The sequence below is a fragment of the Sturnira hondurensis genome, unplaced genomic scaffold (genome assembly GCF_014824575.4).
Source record: "Sturnira hondurensis isolate 20B ecotype Veracruz unplaced genomic scaffold, ASM1482457v3 Scaffold0008992, whole genome shotgun sequence".
Taxonomy (NCBI): Eukaryota; Metazoa; Chordata; class Mammalia; order Chiroptera; family Phyllostomidae; genus Sturnira; species Sturnira hondurensis.
In genome coordinates this window covers 1492141-1508947 of record NW_028081623.1, presented here as the reverse complement: position 1 = coordinate 1508947, position 16807 = coordinate 1492141, and the positions used below count along the sequence as shown (strand labels likewise).

At 39.4% G+C, this 16807-nt stretch overlaps 2 protein-coding genes across 11 annotated transcripts in view; both read right to left on the bottom strand.

Annotated features, from left to right (window-relative positions):
- Positions 1 to 16807, bottom strand: part of CADPS2 (calcium dependent secretion activator 2) — a 618469-nt gene that overhangs the window by 409927 nt on the left and 191735 nt on the right. The window lies entirely within an intron of this gene.
- On the bottom strand, positions 2148 to 3205 carry RNF148 (ring finger protein 148). Its single transcript, XM_037056506.1, has one exon. The coding sequence runs from the start codon at positions 3203 to 3205 to the stop codon at positions 2300 to 2302; it is 906 nt and encodes a 301-aa protein (XP_036912401.1). The 3' UTR covers positions 2148 to 2299.

Genomic DNA, 16807 nt, shown 5'->3' with positions numbered 1-16807 from the left:
CATTTTTTCTTCAGAAGACATATTTTCAACAAAATTACCAGTTTTAACAAAATTATTTAGAATTGGCACCTTGGCCAAATACAAGGTAAAAAGGATAAACTCTGTAAAACCATTTTTAATTCACGTTTAGTCACAATGCAAATTTTTTATTTATCATGTAAACCACTGTACTAAATTTACTTAACAAAAGTTTGCTTAGAAGTTTGCTGGTTTCATTTGGATTTGATTTTTAAAAATAGTGTATCCTAACCCTAGCCTGTGCAGCTCAGTTGGTTGGGCATCATCCCACAAACCAAAAGGTGATGGGTTCAATTCTCAGTCAACGCACATGCGTGGGTTACAGGTTGGGTCCCAGTTTGGGACCCAACCTGTAACCCAGAGGGAAGAGGAGGGAATGTTTCTCAAATTGATGTTTCTCACATCAATGATTCTGTCCCTGTTTCTCCCTCCCATCTCCTCTCTCTAAAATCAATAAAAAAGAAATAAATAAAAGTAGAATATCCTGTTAAATTACTTCAGCCTCACTTCCTCACCGTTACACTGATCATACATAAAAACAACAGCAATAAAGACCAACATTACTATTATTTTTCTGCGGACCCTAACATGTTACTAACCTAACAATATTTTGAGGGAAGATGAGGAAGGATATAGGTTATGAGGAAAGACTAAATATAGCAGTATTAGATTAGTACAACTCATTGTAAACAAAAATGTACTGATTTTGAAAGAAAAGCTTCAAGGTCCCCACTTAAAATTAGCCACAAAGAGCAGTGACTATTTCACAGATGCTTTTAAATAAAATATTATCTAAAATCAATAAACGTCCATGGAGAAAGACCTCACACAACACTCTGTCAGTTCTGCCTATATTTTACCTACACTTATGTCAATGGCACAGTATAACCTCAAAGCTTAAGAGTGACTTGTGAACTAACAAACAGGAGCAGTCACTGGTGCTGCGATACACTTTCTTGGAGGTACATCTTAGTGGTTCTTATTCATCAGCTAGGAAACCACTGAAGGGCTTTGACCTTAAACTTAAATGTCTCTGACCTCTATGCACACAATGCTAAGAGACATTTTTCATTTGGGTCTCACCAGGACAATGGATGGTAATACTTATTATGAAAAGTGAATCAACAAAATGATGACCTGAGGCAAGAAAGAGGAAGGAGACAAGGGCTCTATGGACCCAGCAAAAAAGTAGCATAAAAAGAATATTGTCTTGAAGCCTTCAACTAATAATGATCAACGATTTTTATCAAAGATCAATAATCTGATTGTATTTCTATACAACTACTCTTTTAAAAGACAGTATAATACATAGCGTGTGGACTCACAAAATACTGAGTTGGACATTAATGGTTTAGTATATTGTCCATAAAGAGAGATTTCATCAAAACAACATAACCAAAATCATTCAACCTCTCACAGTTACACAGGTATTTATTCACACAGTTAAAAAGAAGGGGCAAAGTAAAGCAAAAGATACAATTTGGAAAGGCAACTGAAAGTTTCTGCTCTGCACTGTCAAAGAGAGGCACTCACCACCATTTTGAGAAGCATTTAATAGTTTATTTCTAAAGGGGAAATCTGATAACCATCGCTTATTCACTATGCTAGTATTTTAAAAACTCTGGGAAACAAAGGTGATTTTTTGCAATGCTGCCATAAATGAGAACTATAATAATTTAAAATATTATTAGTTACATAATAAAAATGTTATTATCTAAATAAGCATTTAAAACTATTACCTACCCAGTCACTAACTTTGGAAACCAGATTCTTTGGTTAACAAAATTAATTAATGATGGAGAATTAAACCCTATAATAAAGATCTAATCCTATAATAAAGTTTATTGAGCAGAGATACTATTAGATATCAAATATTAAACAAAATATTACCTCATGGTAATATGAGGTAATAAAACAAAATATGGTAACAAAGTATAAAAATATGAAAATCTTTAAAATATGACTAATTCTCTATAGCATCAATCTCACAAACATTGTAATTTGAAGATAAAGACTAATTTGTTTTTAACATATACTAATGTCCTTATTCGGATTAGAGCAAAATGTATAAAAATTAAAATTTATTAGAAAAACAAGTTAAAACAAGTTCAATTTGGTATGATATGGAATTTTATTTTAAAAACATGAATTTCACCCTGTTTAGTACTTGGGTAGAGAAGCTGGAGTTAAATTTTCTCTCTACATACAGCACTAACAGAATTTACCTAATTTTAATCTTTGAAAAGACTCAGTTACATCTTCAGAAAATTCTCAAGGTTTCTTAAGTTTTCAGAATGTCACACTTGCATATGGGGCATGTCCTACGGGCTAAAATCCAAGGGTCAATGCACACCTTATGGAAAATATGTTTGCAAGTTAAAATACGCACTACGTCTTGGGGTTTGTATACGTCAAAGCAAACAACACAACTGTGTTCGTTTGGATCTAGTTCCTTATCCCCTTCTTTGAGCACTCGCAGTTGAAGCTGAGCAATTGCTTTCTTCACATATGCCTTTATCTGTCTCCGCCTTCTTGTGGAAGCATTGGGCACTCTAGGTCTCCAGGTACAGTACAAGAAAAGGTAGGCAACTGTAGGAGCCAGGAAGGTAAGCAGAGACATGAGGTAATAGCTCAGCCATGGCATATGCATTCTCCCCACTTCAATGATGATTGTCACATAGACTCCTTTTTGAATCAAGTGCAAAAGTTCCATGCCTTTCAAGTTGCCTATCATCACTGCAACTGTATTTCCTGTTCCCTGGTGAGACATGGGGAATACTTTGTTGCCCGTACCTGGATAGTTATAGATGATCACACCATTTGCTCCCTTCTCTGCTGCCACGTTGATTTTACGTGTAAAAGTACAGCCTCCCCGTTCAATGAGGGCCAACCAAGAATCTGCCTGTTCAGGCCTGCTGAAATTGGTCATAGGATTACAAGCATTCTGATTCCATCCTTCAGGAAGTACCACAGCACCAGACACCCTTTCCAGAGGAGAATGATTCCCGAACACTCCATTCTCTCCTAATTCTGATACAATGCGGTTTCCCACCTGAAATGTTATATTCAGGTGGGCTGTCCAAACAGCTTTTGAGTCAGGGATGGTAAGCAGTAGAAAGATGCTAAGCCTCAACAGTCGAGATGAAATAGAACTACGAATTGAAGGAGTAATAGTAAGTAGCCTCATACCTCCATTTGTCTATTCACTGACAAAAATGAAAAACAAACCATCAATTATAAAAGAAAATAATGAAGCTACCTTCAATTGTTAATGGTTGATAATTAAAGCATATTAATGGAAAAGCCCTGAATGGATCAAAGACATCTTGCTCCTTCCAGTATTTTTATTTTGGGTAGATTACTTTTCTTATAATGAAAAAAGAGCTGTTGTTAGTACAATGTAATTTCAAAAAAATTATGACTTCCTAATGGGTAAATTGTGACATCAGAGGTAGTTAAGCCAATCCAAGAGTTTATATTAGTGCAATGCATACTGAAATCCTATTGGCCAAAAAGCTACTAAGCGATGTGTTGGGAACTGCCCTGCCTGGTTTCAGAATTTATAACCAACCCCCATGGCTGAAGCTGAGTGAGTGACTTTCAGACCATAAGCCACTAAGGAGACAAAGCTCATCTCCCTGGCAGGGGCACCACTTCTCCTTTTTTTTTTTTTTTTAACCCTGCTTGGCCCCCAATGCTTGATTGGTTAGCCAACGACCAGTAAGATTCCCCAAGGGGGGAACGACCTAAGACAGGCATGATCATGGGGATGCCCCCAGGGAAGGACTTGAGCAGCTATAGCAAAAGGGGGTGATGGACCCTCACCCCTCCACTTTGACATAGCCTGAGTCCTCATTCTGTCTTCGAGAAGTCTCCTAAGCTCTTGGCTGCCTTACTTCCCCTGCCTGACTTAAGCCTGAAACAATGCTGGTTGGTGGGTGTCACCCTGTGCTAGAAATGGCAGGTTCCCTAGGGCAATCAGACCTACAAAGAATATGTAAAGTATTGTGAAACTGCTTTGTTTAGAATGCTCTCAATTAAATGATGAGGGTCCAAGCAGGAAGTGAGTTTGTTCCTCAAAGTTTTATGGCTCCTTAGCTATCTGGTGGGATAGCTGTAAGGATAGTGTTCTATCTAACACTAACTTAGAACAGGCTCTCAGAGTTCTTTGTATGTTATCTATTGTTTGAACCTTACTGCTTGATAATGATTAATGAGCTTTACTTGTATTGCTGTGTAAAACAAACCCAATAAAGCCCACTGAGAAAAAGGCTCTTGCCCCTTTCCCTTTGAGAGATCAGCCACCTTTGCTCCCCATGCAGATCATGTCTTGGTAGACTTATTCTCATCCATGGTGGCTGGGGGGACCCTGTGGGTGGAGCGCTCCCCACAGCAATGACTCATAGTATATAACCATTTGAATAAACTCTAAAGTAAGAAATAAATAGATAAGAATTTTGGTTAAAGTCTTGAGTTTCTCTCCTAGTTGGATATAAATTAAAAAGCTGCCTAACTGCCCATCAGTAAATGACTGGATAAAAAAACCATGGTACATTTAGACAACAGAATACCACACAACAGAAAAGAAAGAAGGAACTCCCACCCTTTGCAATAGCATGGATGGAACTGGAGAGCATTATGCTAAGTGAAATAAGTCAAGCAGTGAGTGTCAAATACCACATGATCTCACCTTTAATTGGACCCTCCTCAACAAAAGATAACCAGAGACACTGAAATTAAGAACAATCTGACAGTAACCCAAAGGGGAGGTAGGAGGGGATAATGGGGGGAAGAGTTTTCAGGAACAATTATAAAAGACATATGGACAAAACCAAGGTTGGGGGGTGGAAGCAGGGGAGGGAGGTATGGTTGGCTGGGGTGGGGGGAAGTGGTGGTGGGGTAAATGCGGACAACTGTAATTGAACAACAATAAAATAATTTAAAAAATAAAAAACAAATTAGATTTGAACCACATGGGACTTTCAGCCAAGACGGAAGCATAGGTAGACACACTGTGCCTCCTTGCACAACCAAAAGGACAACCACAAATTTAGAAACAAAAAACAACCAGACTGACCAAAAAATTGAACTGTAGGGAAGTATGACAACAAAGCAGTTAAAGAAGAAACATTCAAACAGTCTGGTAGGAGGGGAGGAGACAGGCAGCCAGGTAGAGGGGACTCAAAACAAGGCAGCAGCTGGTGGACCCAGCGAGGTGACAGCTGCCAGACAGAGCAGTCCCACATTTGTGTGCAGATAAACTGGGAGGAACAACTGAGGAGTGAAACAGACCACACAACCCAGGGTTCTAGCACAGGGAAATAAACCCACAAAGCCTCTCACTGAAAACACCTGTGGGGATTGAAGCAGCAGTGGAAGAAACTCCCAGCTTCAGAGGAGAGTTCACTGGAGAGACCCACAGGTTCCTAAAACTTACACAAGCCCACAAACCCAGGAATCAGCACCAGAAGCGCCCAGTTTGATTGTGGGTAGCAGGAGAAATGGATGAAAACCAGCAGAGAGAGGAGTGAGCTCCATTGTTCCTTCTTGGACACCTCCCCTCCATACAGCAATACAGCATCACAATGCAGCGAGATAGGTTGCCCCAACCTGGTGAACACCTAAGGCTCTGCCCCTTACTACGTAACAACAACAACAAAAAAGGCCCAAATGAAAGAACAAATCAAAGCTCCAGAAAAAATGCAACTAAGCAACAAAGAGATAGCCAATCTATCAGATGCACAGTTCAAAACACTGGTCATCAGGATGCTCACAGAAATGGTGGACTATGATTGCAAATTAGAGGAAAAAATGAAGGCTATGCTAAGTAAAATAAAGAAAAATGTACAGGAAACCAACAGTAAAGGGAAGGAAACCATAACTCATATCAATGGTGTGGACCAGAAGGAAGAAAGAAACAGTCAATCAGAAAATAATGAAGAAACAAGAATTCAAAAAAATGAAGAGAGGCTTAGGAACCCCTTAGGACTACTTTAAACTTTCCAACATCTGAATCATAGGGGTGCCAGAAGGAGAAGACAAAGAGCAAGAAATGGAAAACTTATTTGAACCAATAATGAAGGGGAACTTCCCCAATCTTGCAAATGAAATAGACTTCCAGGAAGTCCAGGAAGCTCAGAGAGTCCCAAAGAAGTTGGACCCAAGGAGGAACACACTAAGGCACATCATAATTACATTAGCCAAGAGTAAAGATAAGGAGAGAATCCTACTGGCCGAAAGAGAAAAGGAGACAGTTACTTACAAAGGAGTTCCCATAAGACGGTCAGCTGATTTCTCAAAAGAAACCTTGCAGGCAAGAAGCAGCTGGAAAGAAGTATTCAAAGTCATGAAGTGCAAGGACCTACATCCAAGATTGCTTTATCCAGCAAAGCTTTCATTTAGAATGGAAGGGCAGATAAAGTGCATCTCAGATAAGGTACAGTTAAAGGAGTTCATCACCACCAAGCCCTTATTATATGAAATGTTAAAGGGATTCATCTAAGAAAAAGAAGATAAAAAATTTGAATAGTAAAATGACAACAAACTCACAGTTATTGACAATATAACCTAAAACAAAACCAAACTAAGCAAACAACTAGAACAAAAAGAGAATCAAAGAAATGGAGATCACGTGGAGGGTTATCAGCGGGGGAGTGGGAGGAGGCAAGAAGGGGAAAAGATACAGAGAATAAGTAGCATAATTGGTAGGCAGAAAATAGACAGGGGGAGGTTAAGAACAGTATATGAAATGGAGAAGACAAAAAACTTATATGTGAGACCCATGGACATGAACTAAAAGGGGGGGAATGCAAGTGGGAGGGGGTGTGCAGGGTGGAGGAGAATAAAGGGGGAAATGGCGTATCTGTAATACCATAATCAATCAAATATATTTTAAAAATTAGATTCAAAAAAAAGAAAAGAAAGAAAAGCTGCCTAACCACTTTTATATTCATTGTTTTTTTTATCTGTCTGGGGAAGTAGAAATCATGTATTAGTGTATGTACCTGGCCAGTTATCAGTTTTCATATATGGAATGCTACCTAAAATGCCATTTATGGGAAACAGGAACAAATCATTCCTACTCTACCCCAATATTAAATGCTTACCCAGGCCTAATGACTCAACATGAGGACAATGTAATATAAACTTACATTGTTAGCCTGATGTATTGTCATCTTGCAAAGCGAATTCAACTTTATTTACTAAAACAGCTCCTGAGATTATACAATGTGCTAGACAAATACCAATGTGGCTCCTATATCAAAGAAGAAAATAGACATAAGCCTACTTTGTAGAGCACATTATCCAGTAAGGGCAGATTTTAAACAACTACACACACAAATGTATAATTGCAGGTTGTTATAAGGCCTCTGAAAGGAAAACTCAGAGCAGAGTATGAAGAGAAAGAATAGATGTAATGGGGAGCTGAACTCTGCTTAGAGGTCCAGGGCATCGCTAAGAACGTGACACTTAGGCTGAGACTTGAAAGATAAATCAGAATTGTCCAAGCAAAGAATGAGATAGGAAGATTGCAGGCAAAGGAAACAGCAGTTTCAGGACCCTAACATGGGAAAAAGAACGGCAAGTTAAAGAATGTGAATAAACATGACTGGCAAAGTGAGAGGAGAGAGCTGAGGGTGATGAGGGAAGAAAGGCAAATTGCAATCAGTGTTCAGGGTCACAAACATTAGTCAGGATTTGGGATTATGCACTAAGGACAAAAGGAAGACTGAAGGGTTCCAAGCTGGGAAAGTGACATTTAAATGTCTCAAAATGTTCGCTTTTTAATAAGTGTACTTTGACTGCCTTATATGGAAAATGGGTTAGAGAAGGAGGAGAATGAAGTGGTGAGATGAGCTTAGGCAGAAGAAAACAGTGGCTCAAACTTGTGGAACAGTAGAGGTAGAGACATGAAAATTACAACCAAACTACAAAACAACCAGTATTTAGAACAGCCTGACATCTAGCTGAATGGAAGGACTACAACTAGGGATTTAAAGAAGCCACATGGATTCTGGTAGGAGGGGCAGAGATGCAGAACTGGCTGGTCTCACACCACGTGTAATGGTTTAAAATCAGGAGGGATAGATATCTTGGCTATGGAGGACTCCCTGAGCAGCGAGGGGTCACAGCCCACACGCAATACCCCAACCCAGGATTCTAGAGCAAAAAAGACAAGTCCTCATAATTTCTGATTGTAAAAACTAGCAGGGATTGTGGCTGAATGAGATGGAGAGCTTCTACAGTCCCAAGCAGTTCTATCTAAGGGGCCATGCACAGACTCACTCCCTCTGAGCTCCAGTGCTGAGGCAGCAGCTTGAAAGGGACCAGGGACATTATGAGGAGGAACTGTTGTTTGGGAGAGAATTGGGGGTGGGGCAGCTTTCTGCCAGACAAAAGTGCTACAGATGCCATTCTTCCTTTTCTGCCCCACCTCCTCACTCCACAGAGCTGACAACAGGGCACCATACCTGAGTCTCTATTAACCTGGCTCACACTGTTTGCCCCACCCCAGTGATTCCCTGAGCCCAAGCTTCACCCAACTTGTGGGTCCATCCAAGCCATTTCCAGTGGCTTTTCCATACAACTGGTCTCTCTTGCCTGCTTTGGACTTTCATAAAACTTCTCAAGCAGGCAGTATCTGGCTTCTGCATAACTACCCCCTACCTCTTGCCATTGGCCCAGACCTGGCACTAGCAGTAGCCTGCTTAGGGTCACAGCTTGGCCTTTCCTGGGCACCTCCAAGCCCAGCAAAAGGAGCAGCCATCTGCAGATCACTCTGTAGCTTCTGCCAGGTGGCTCCAGGTGGGACATAGATGGTGGCTGACTGCACCTCCCAGGAGACCCCAGAGCCAGTACACCTGGTGGACACCTTCAGAGCATGCCAGATTAACAACCCCAACCATCTCCATAAATAATACAATTAAGGGGTATATTTGGTGAGCACCAAAGTCCCACTGAAGCAAGTCCTGCTCTATAGGGTTGGTTCCTGCAAAACTACTCCTCCACTGCAGTCACAGCTGGCTCTCACAGCCAACTAGCCTGCGGTCAATCTCTTACAGTGACATCAATAGCAATCCAGGTTCAATTACAACAGGACAGTGCATGCAGCCCACACAGGGGTACATGTGGAGTGCCCTACTCAGGTGACTGGGGAGGTTGTGACACTGCTCCATATAGGACACCTACCATACAAGGCTACTCTACCAAATCCAGGAGACACGGCAGCTCTGCCTAATATATAGAGATAAACATAAAGAAGGAGCCTAAGTGCAGAGACAAAGAAAAGGGTTCCAAGTGAAACAACAGGAGAAACTGTCAGAAAAAGAACTAAACGAAATGGAGGTAGGTATGCAACCTACCAGATACAGAGTTCAAAACAATGGTTACAAGGATGCTCACGGAACTTGGCGAGAATTTCAACAGCATGCAAAAGGACATAGGAACCATAAAAAGAACCGGTCAGAATTGAAAGATACACTAACTAAAATGAAGAATACTTTTCCAGGGAATCAAAAATAGAGGAGATGATGCTGAGAATCAAATCAGCAATTTGGAATATAAGAAAGCAAAATCACTCAATCAAAACAGCAAAAAGAAAAAAAAAAAACAAATGTGAAGATAGTGTAAGAAGCTCCGGGACAACTTCAAGTACACCAACATTTGCACCATGGTGGTGCCAGAAGAAAGAGAGCAAGAAATTGGAAATCTATTTAAAAATAATAACAGAAAACTTCCCTAACCTGGTGAAGGAAACAGACACATTAGTCCAGGAAGCACAGTGACTCCCCAAACAAGATGAACCTGAAGAGGCCCACACCAAGACATACCATAATTAATATGCAAAATGTGAAAGACAAAGAAAATCTTAAAAGCAGCAAGAGAAAAGTTGTTAGTTAGCGACAAGGGAGCTCCCATAAGACTGTCAGCTGATTTCTCAACAGAAACACTTCAGGTCAGAAAGAAGTGACAAGAAATATTCCACATAATGAAAAACAAGAACCTACAATAATTACTCTACCAAGCAAAGCTACCATTTACAATTAAAGGACAGATAAAGAGCTTCCCAGACAAAAAAAAAGCTAAAGGAGCATAGCACCACCAAAACAGTATTATATGAAATGTTAAAAGTCCCTAGCTGGTGTAGCTCAGTGGATTGAGAGCAGGCCTTTGAACCAAACAACCACAGTTCAATTCCCAGTCAGGGCACATGCGTGGGTTGCACACCAGGTCCCAGCAGGCCAGTTCCTGGCAGGCCAGTTCCCGGCAGGGGATGCACGAGATGCAATCATACATTGATATTTCTCTTCCCCTCTCCTTCCCTTCTCCTCTAAAGATAAATAAAATCTTTTTTAAAAAAGAACGTGAAAAATTAAAAAAAAAAGAAATGTTAAAGGGTTTTCTTTAAGAGAAAAAAGATTAAAATATAAATAATAAAATGGCAATAAATAAATATTTATCAATAATTAAATCTATAAATCAAAATAAATGTCCTGGCCAGTGTGGCTCAGTTTGTTGGAGCATCTTTCCACAGACTAAAAGGTCTCTGGTTTGATTCCTAGTCAGGCCACATATGTGGGTAATGGGTTTGGTCCCCTGTTGGGGTGAGTATAAGAGGGCAGCTGATCAATATTTCTCTCTCACACTGATGTCTGTCTGTCTCTCCTCTTCCTCTCTCCCTCTTTTTCTCTCTCTCTAAAAGCAATGAAAAAAATACCCTTGGGTGAGGATAAAAAAAATCAAACTCAATGAACAAGCAGAACAGAAACAGACTCATAGATACAGAGAACATTTTGATGGTTGCCAGATGCAAGGGGGGTTGGGAGGATGAGTGAAAAAGGTAAAGGGATTTAAAAGTACAAACAGGTAGTTACAGCACAGTCATGGGGATGTAAAGTGCAGTATAGGAAATACCATCAATAGTAACCTAATAACTATTAGGTGTGACACTAACTATTGTATAGTGTCAGATGGGCATAAGATTTATTGGGATGATCACTTTGTAAGTTATATAATGTCTAATTACTGAGGAATGCACCTGAACTAGTAACATTGTATGTCAACTGGAACTGAAAAATTTAAAAAATGATCAAAAAATGAAAACAGATGTGCTAAATGGAAGGGAAGTAGTGGGCAGAAGAAAGGATGACCACAATTCACCACATTACTTTAATGTTGCGAACTATAGTATCTTTACTACTTTAAAGATGTTTTAATGTTTGTTTTTATTTAAATTTTCCCTGGATGTCTCTTTTAGGGAGTCAATAAATTGGCCACACTCAAACATTTATTATTTACTCTATAGAATGCACCCTCTGCACCAGGTGTGCTATAAAGCCCTGCAGGTGGGGAAGCCCTGAGGATACAAAGAGAGAAAACAGACCCTGTTTCCTGGTATACGAATGGACACCAACATTTCAATTAGAGGCATGTTGAGAGAATTTCATCATTTTGACAAAATCAGTTATAGTACTTACTCACCCACAATATTTTAGTTAATACTTGCTTTTAAAAAATAAAATTGGAACTAATCAACTCACCCCATTCGTACAGTTTTATTGAGGCATTATTCTGTTCACATCTGAACTATCTTTCCATGTAGAGTTTTCCCTGGTTCAAACAAAGTGTGAATTTCTGGCTTATTCTATGAACACAGACAAAATGAAGCCACACTAAGAGGACAGTTTACATCATCACATTGTTAGATAGCAGCTAGGAATGAGTGGTTAGAGGGGATTATAAAGGCAGAGCCCTTGCCATTACAATCTAACAAAGAACTTATCACAGGAGGCTAGAAGCCAAGGAAGACATGTCTCCCCCACTGACCCAGCAGTCCTGATCCTGGTCCAATAAGATTTTCAGGCATTCTGAACAAGACAAGCAAAATTATAATAGTACAGGAGGGGAGACTCCTTGAGACTGGGCTTCAGTAAATTTCTGTAATAATCTTACTAAGATTACCAGGTGTCCTAAACATCCTAAGACCTAAATGGAAGGAGGAGAGTCCTTGAAATTCTATGTACTATTTCCACTACCTGGAAAAGAACCCCCACATATACCTACCTAATGTTTGGGTAGTCACATCCCCCTAGGGGAAGCTGGCACCACCTTTATTCACCAATCAATGTGTAACTCCCTCACTCCCATCCTGCCAACTATATAAGTCCTCAGAACAAAAGACCCAGTGCTTCTTGCTACACATGCCTCTTGCCACCCAAACTTTTGTCTTTCACTTACACCTTAGCTAGGCCTGTTCTCTTCCAGACATCATCAAGTTTATTAGAACTTAGCACTAATAAACTTTGCACACTAAGAGGTTTGCTGATCTGTAATTCTTTACTGCATTGGTAAGAAGAATCAAATTTCTCTCATAATAATATTAGAGGCTGTTTGTTAAATTTAACATTTGATTATTTAACATTTCTGGATGGGATTTTAAAAACAATGTAATTCTTCCCTGGCTGATGTGGCTCAGTGGTTGAGTGCCAGCCTGCGAGCCAAAGGGTCGTGGATTCAGTTCCCAGTCTATGGTACATGCCTGGGTTGAAGGCCAGGTCCCCCGTAGGAGGTGCACAAGAGGCAACCACACATTGATGTTTCCCTCTCTCTCTTTCACCCTTCCTTCTCTTCTCTAAAAAAATAAATAAATAAAATATTTTTTAAAATTATGTAATTCTAACTTTACTTTTTTAGTCTGCTAATTTTTAAGGGTGAAGAGTTGAAATATTCACTATATTTGGGCTCAAAGTATACCTCAAATCTAGAGATTCTTTAGATTTCTAATATACCTCAAATTCTTTAGATCTCTAATATATACTTCAAATTCTTTAGATCTCTAATATATCTCAAATTCTAGAGATTCTTTCAACCAATCTAGAGATGGTTGAAAAGACCAATTGGAAGAATTTACTAATTCATTGTATTTTTCTCTCTATAAGATGAAGTATTTAAGACAATGGTAGATAGGACTTACCTTCTCTCCTCCCTGAGTCTTAGGGCAAATATACCTATAAGAAACAATCCTTACCTCTAACACAATGATTCACAAGGTGGCAGTGGTTAGGAGGGTTGCAATTTTGCCTCCCAAGGAATATCTGGTTATTTCTGGAGACATTCTTGATTGTCACAATGGGAAAGTACTATTGGCATCTTGTGGGTAGAGGCCAGGGATGTTACTAAATATCCTAAAACGCACATGACAGCCCTATGCAATAAATAATTATCTGGCCCAAAATGTTAAAGACTAAGGAACCTTGCTCCAATGGAACAGTCCTAAACCTCACTTATCCCTGAGAGGCAGTCAGGTCTGAGCTTTCATCATGGAGTAATCTTTTATAACTGACGATGCATCCATGAAGGATGATGCCCTCAAACCACCTTCATTTCCTCTTTTTCTTGGAATAAAAACAATAACGACCTGCACAAGCCACTTATTAGTTCATGAAGCCTGATTACAAAAACGTTTTTTGGACCAGATCTGAGTCCTCTCTCCTGGACCCTGGATGTTTAAACGGAAAAGAGAAGGGCGCTGGATGACAGACACTACTCTGATCTGTTCTTTAACAACACTATTCAATACGTAGAATTTCTTTCTTTTTAACAGCCAAGTATTAGAGAGACTTTCATTCTGCTGAACTTTGCAGGGAGGCTAAAGACTGAAACATGCTACTGGAATTGATTGATGCAGTGGTTCAAAAGTCCCTGCTTCTTCCATTTGAACTCTGGCCTCCGTACAGGTATCCCAGACTTTTTGAAAGTTTGCTTTTACCAAAGATCTACCTGTTTTCACTCACCAAAGGAAATCCAAAGAGGACGTTCACCTTTATGAAAAAGGTTAAAACTGGAAAATGACAGTCAGCATTTGTTTTGCAGCCAGTCATTATAGAGGCAGTGCTCACCCCAAGCAGCAAGAGTGGCACCACCAGGCCCCTTCCCTGGGAACCACACTCAGCATCTCTGCATCACCTTGCCATAAATTTGAATGTGCCTGTGAGTATCCGTGTTTTTTGTTGAGTTATTTTGTGCATCCATTAGCAAGATGTGTCCTAAGGTATCAGAAAAATATAAGAGAATCCCTAAGGGTATTATGTTTAGTGTAAACCTGGAAGTAATTAAGTTTTGATTTAGTAGGGGTTTTTGTTTTGGTCTGAGACACTCAAAATTTTTCCATATAAATTAATGGCCATTGCTTCTTTGTTTTCCACTATTTTAGCTTATGATAGGTTTCATAAGACCACTCTGCTTTTGGGTAGCAAGGAAATCTGTATGTTGATTTTCTCTTTACGTGGGCTCACTTCATGATCCCCCATGTGGCTACTGTTGCTCCAGGTATCAAGAGGCAGAATGGCAGACCACATTCAGAAGCACTAAGATTTTTCTTCTCCCATCTCTCTCTATAAAAGCAAGGGAATTTTCCTCCCCCAGAAACCTCCCAGACCTTCAATGTCTCCCTGGCTAGCAGTGCTTCACAAGTGCATGCCCAATAGAGCCTTCAATCAGAGTAGACTCATCTTGATTGGATCAGTTAATCATGATGCATCCTGGTGTGGAGAATCTCTTCCCTGACTGAGACCATGGATGGAGGTACTCTCCACCAAGGGGAAAAAATGGCAGCTATAGGTTCTAAATTGCTGAGGTTTACCCAAAGGAATGATACTTAAGTAATCTCTAACCACAACAAAAATGTAATATCCATTGTATATGTGGTAATGATATGAGCCATAACCTTTATTTACAAGGGACCCAACATGGCCCTGTTCTGTAAAAGGTCATCATCTGGGCAGGAGAAAGGCATTATGCAAAAACTAGGTGTATGCATGTATCCTAGCATCTAGGTTCCAATTAAAATTTCAAAAGGGTTATAATTTTCATTAAGTTAGGACTAAGAAAAAATCAGCTGATCTCTATCCCTCTGCTGTTCATCAACCTCTGTTAATAATGTTCAAACTTTCAGAAATCTCTACTCTTCTAAGAAAAATAGTCAAATACATTCACATAGCATTGGCCAGATAGCATCTCTAAGATGCAGGGAATACTGAAGAGGCTTCAATAAATTATTCTACAAGTCACAATATCCAGGGCTATGATATTATTAGAGATTTCAAGGAATCCACAAAACATACTGAATTTGCTTTAAAACAACTATACAGTTTTTCTGCAAGTAATTAAATGCATCATAATGGGATTTGGCAGGAACAGAACACTTACTCTAAGTAGTTTACTGAGAAGAGCAAATAGCAAGTGGTATTTTCAGAAAGCCATATCTTTATTTTTAAGGATTTTTAATTTGCATTTCTCTGATGATTAGTGACATTGTGCATCTTTTCATATGTCTATTAGCCATCTGTATGTCCTGTTTGGAGAAGTGTCTGTTCAGGCTTTGCTCATTCTTTAGCTGGGTTGTTTTTTTGATGTTGAGCTTTGTAAGTTCTTTATAAATTATGGATATTAACCTCTTATCAGATGTATTGGTGAATATGTTCTCCCATTTCGTGGGTTGTCTTTTTATTTTATTGACGGCTTCCTTTGCTTTGCAAAAACTTTTGGTTTGATGTGGTCCCATTTGCTTATTTTTTCTTTTGTTCCCTTTGCCTTAGGAGATATATCAGATAAAATATTGCTATAAGCAAGGTCCAAGATTTTAGTGCCTATGCTTTCTTCTAGGATTTTTATGGCTTTGGGTCTAATATTTAAGAACAAAATGAGACATCACCTCACACCGATCAGAATGGTTATCATGAATAAATCAACAAACAATAAGTGCTGGCAAGGATACAGAGAAAGGGGAACCCTACTTCACTGCTGGTGGGAACACAGATTGATGGAACCACTTTGGAAAGCAGTACAGAGATATCTCAAAAATTAAAAATGGATCTGACTTTTGGTCCAGTGATCTCACTTCTGGGGATTTATAAAAAAAATTCAAAACACTACTTCAAAAGAACAGAAGCACCCCTATGTTCATTGCAGCATTATTTATAATCACCGAGGTATGGAAGCAGCCCAGTGTCCATCAATAGATAAGTGGATAAAACAATTATAGGTCATTTATGCAACAGAATAGTAGTTGACCATAAAAAAGAAAAAGTTTTACCCTCTGCGACAACATGGATAGACCTGAGGAACAATATGCTAAATGAAACAAGCTAATCAGAGAAAGACAAATACCACATGATTTCACTCATATGTGGAATCTAATGAACAAACTGAACTAACAGCAAAAGAGAGACAGACTCAGATAGAGAGCAGGAAGACAATTATCAAGGGGGCAGTTTAGGGGGCAGAGGTACCAAGCAAAAAGGAAAAAGGACTCATGGACATGGACAATAGTGTGGTGACTGTGGGGAAGTGGGGAAGGTATAAGGACACTAAATGGCAATGGAAAAAAACACAATAAAAATCTTAAATTCAAAAAAAGATTTTTTTAAAGCTTCTATTTATTTATCTCTAGAGGGGAAGGGAAGGAGAGAGGGGGAGAAATACCAATGCATGGTTGCCTCTGCCAAGGACACACAATGTATCGTGTGTCCCCTGCTGGGAACTGGCCTGCAACCCAGGCATGTGCCCTGACTGGGACTCGAACCACGATCATATGGTTCGCAGGCCTGAGCTCAATCCACTGAGCTATACCAGCTAGGGACAAAAAAAGATTTTTTAAGGTAAACCTAAATCTTTGTTTAAACTTTTATATTTGTTTGCAAATTAGTAAATCCTCATAAATATTAATGTATTCTCTCCTAAATTTCTCTCATAAGCTAGTCACTACTCCCACATATTTGACATATGCATT

Bases quoted from the DNA above. Each gene is read 5' to 3' on its own strand.
- RNF148 (XM_037056506.1), bottom strand. From the start codon at position 3,205: ATGAGGCTACTTACTATTACTCCTTCAATTCGTAGTTCTATTTCATCT.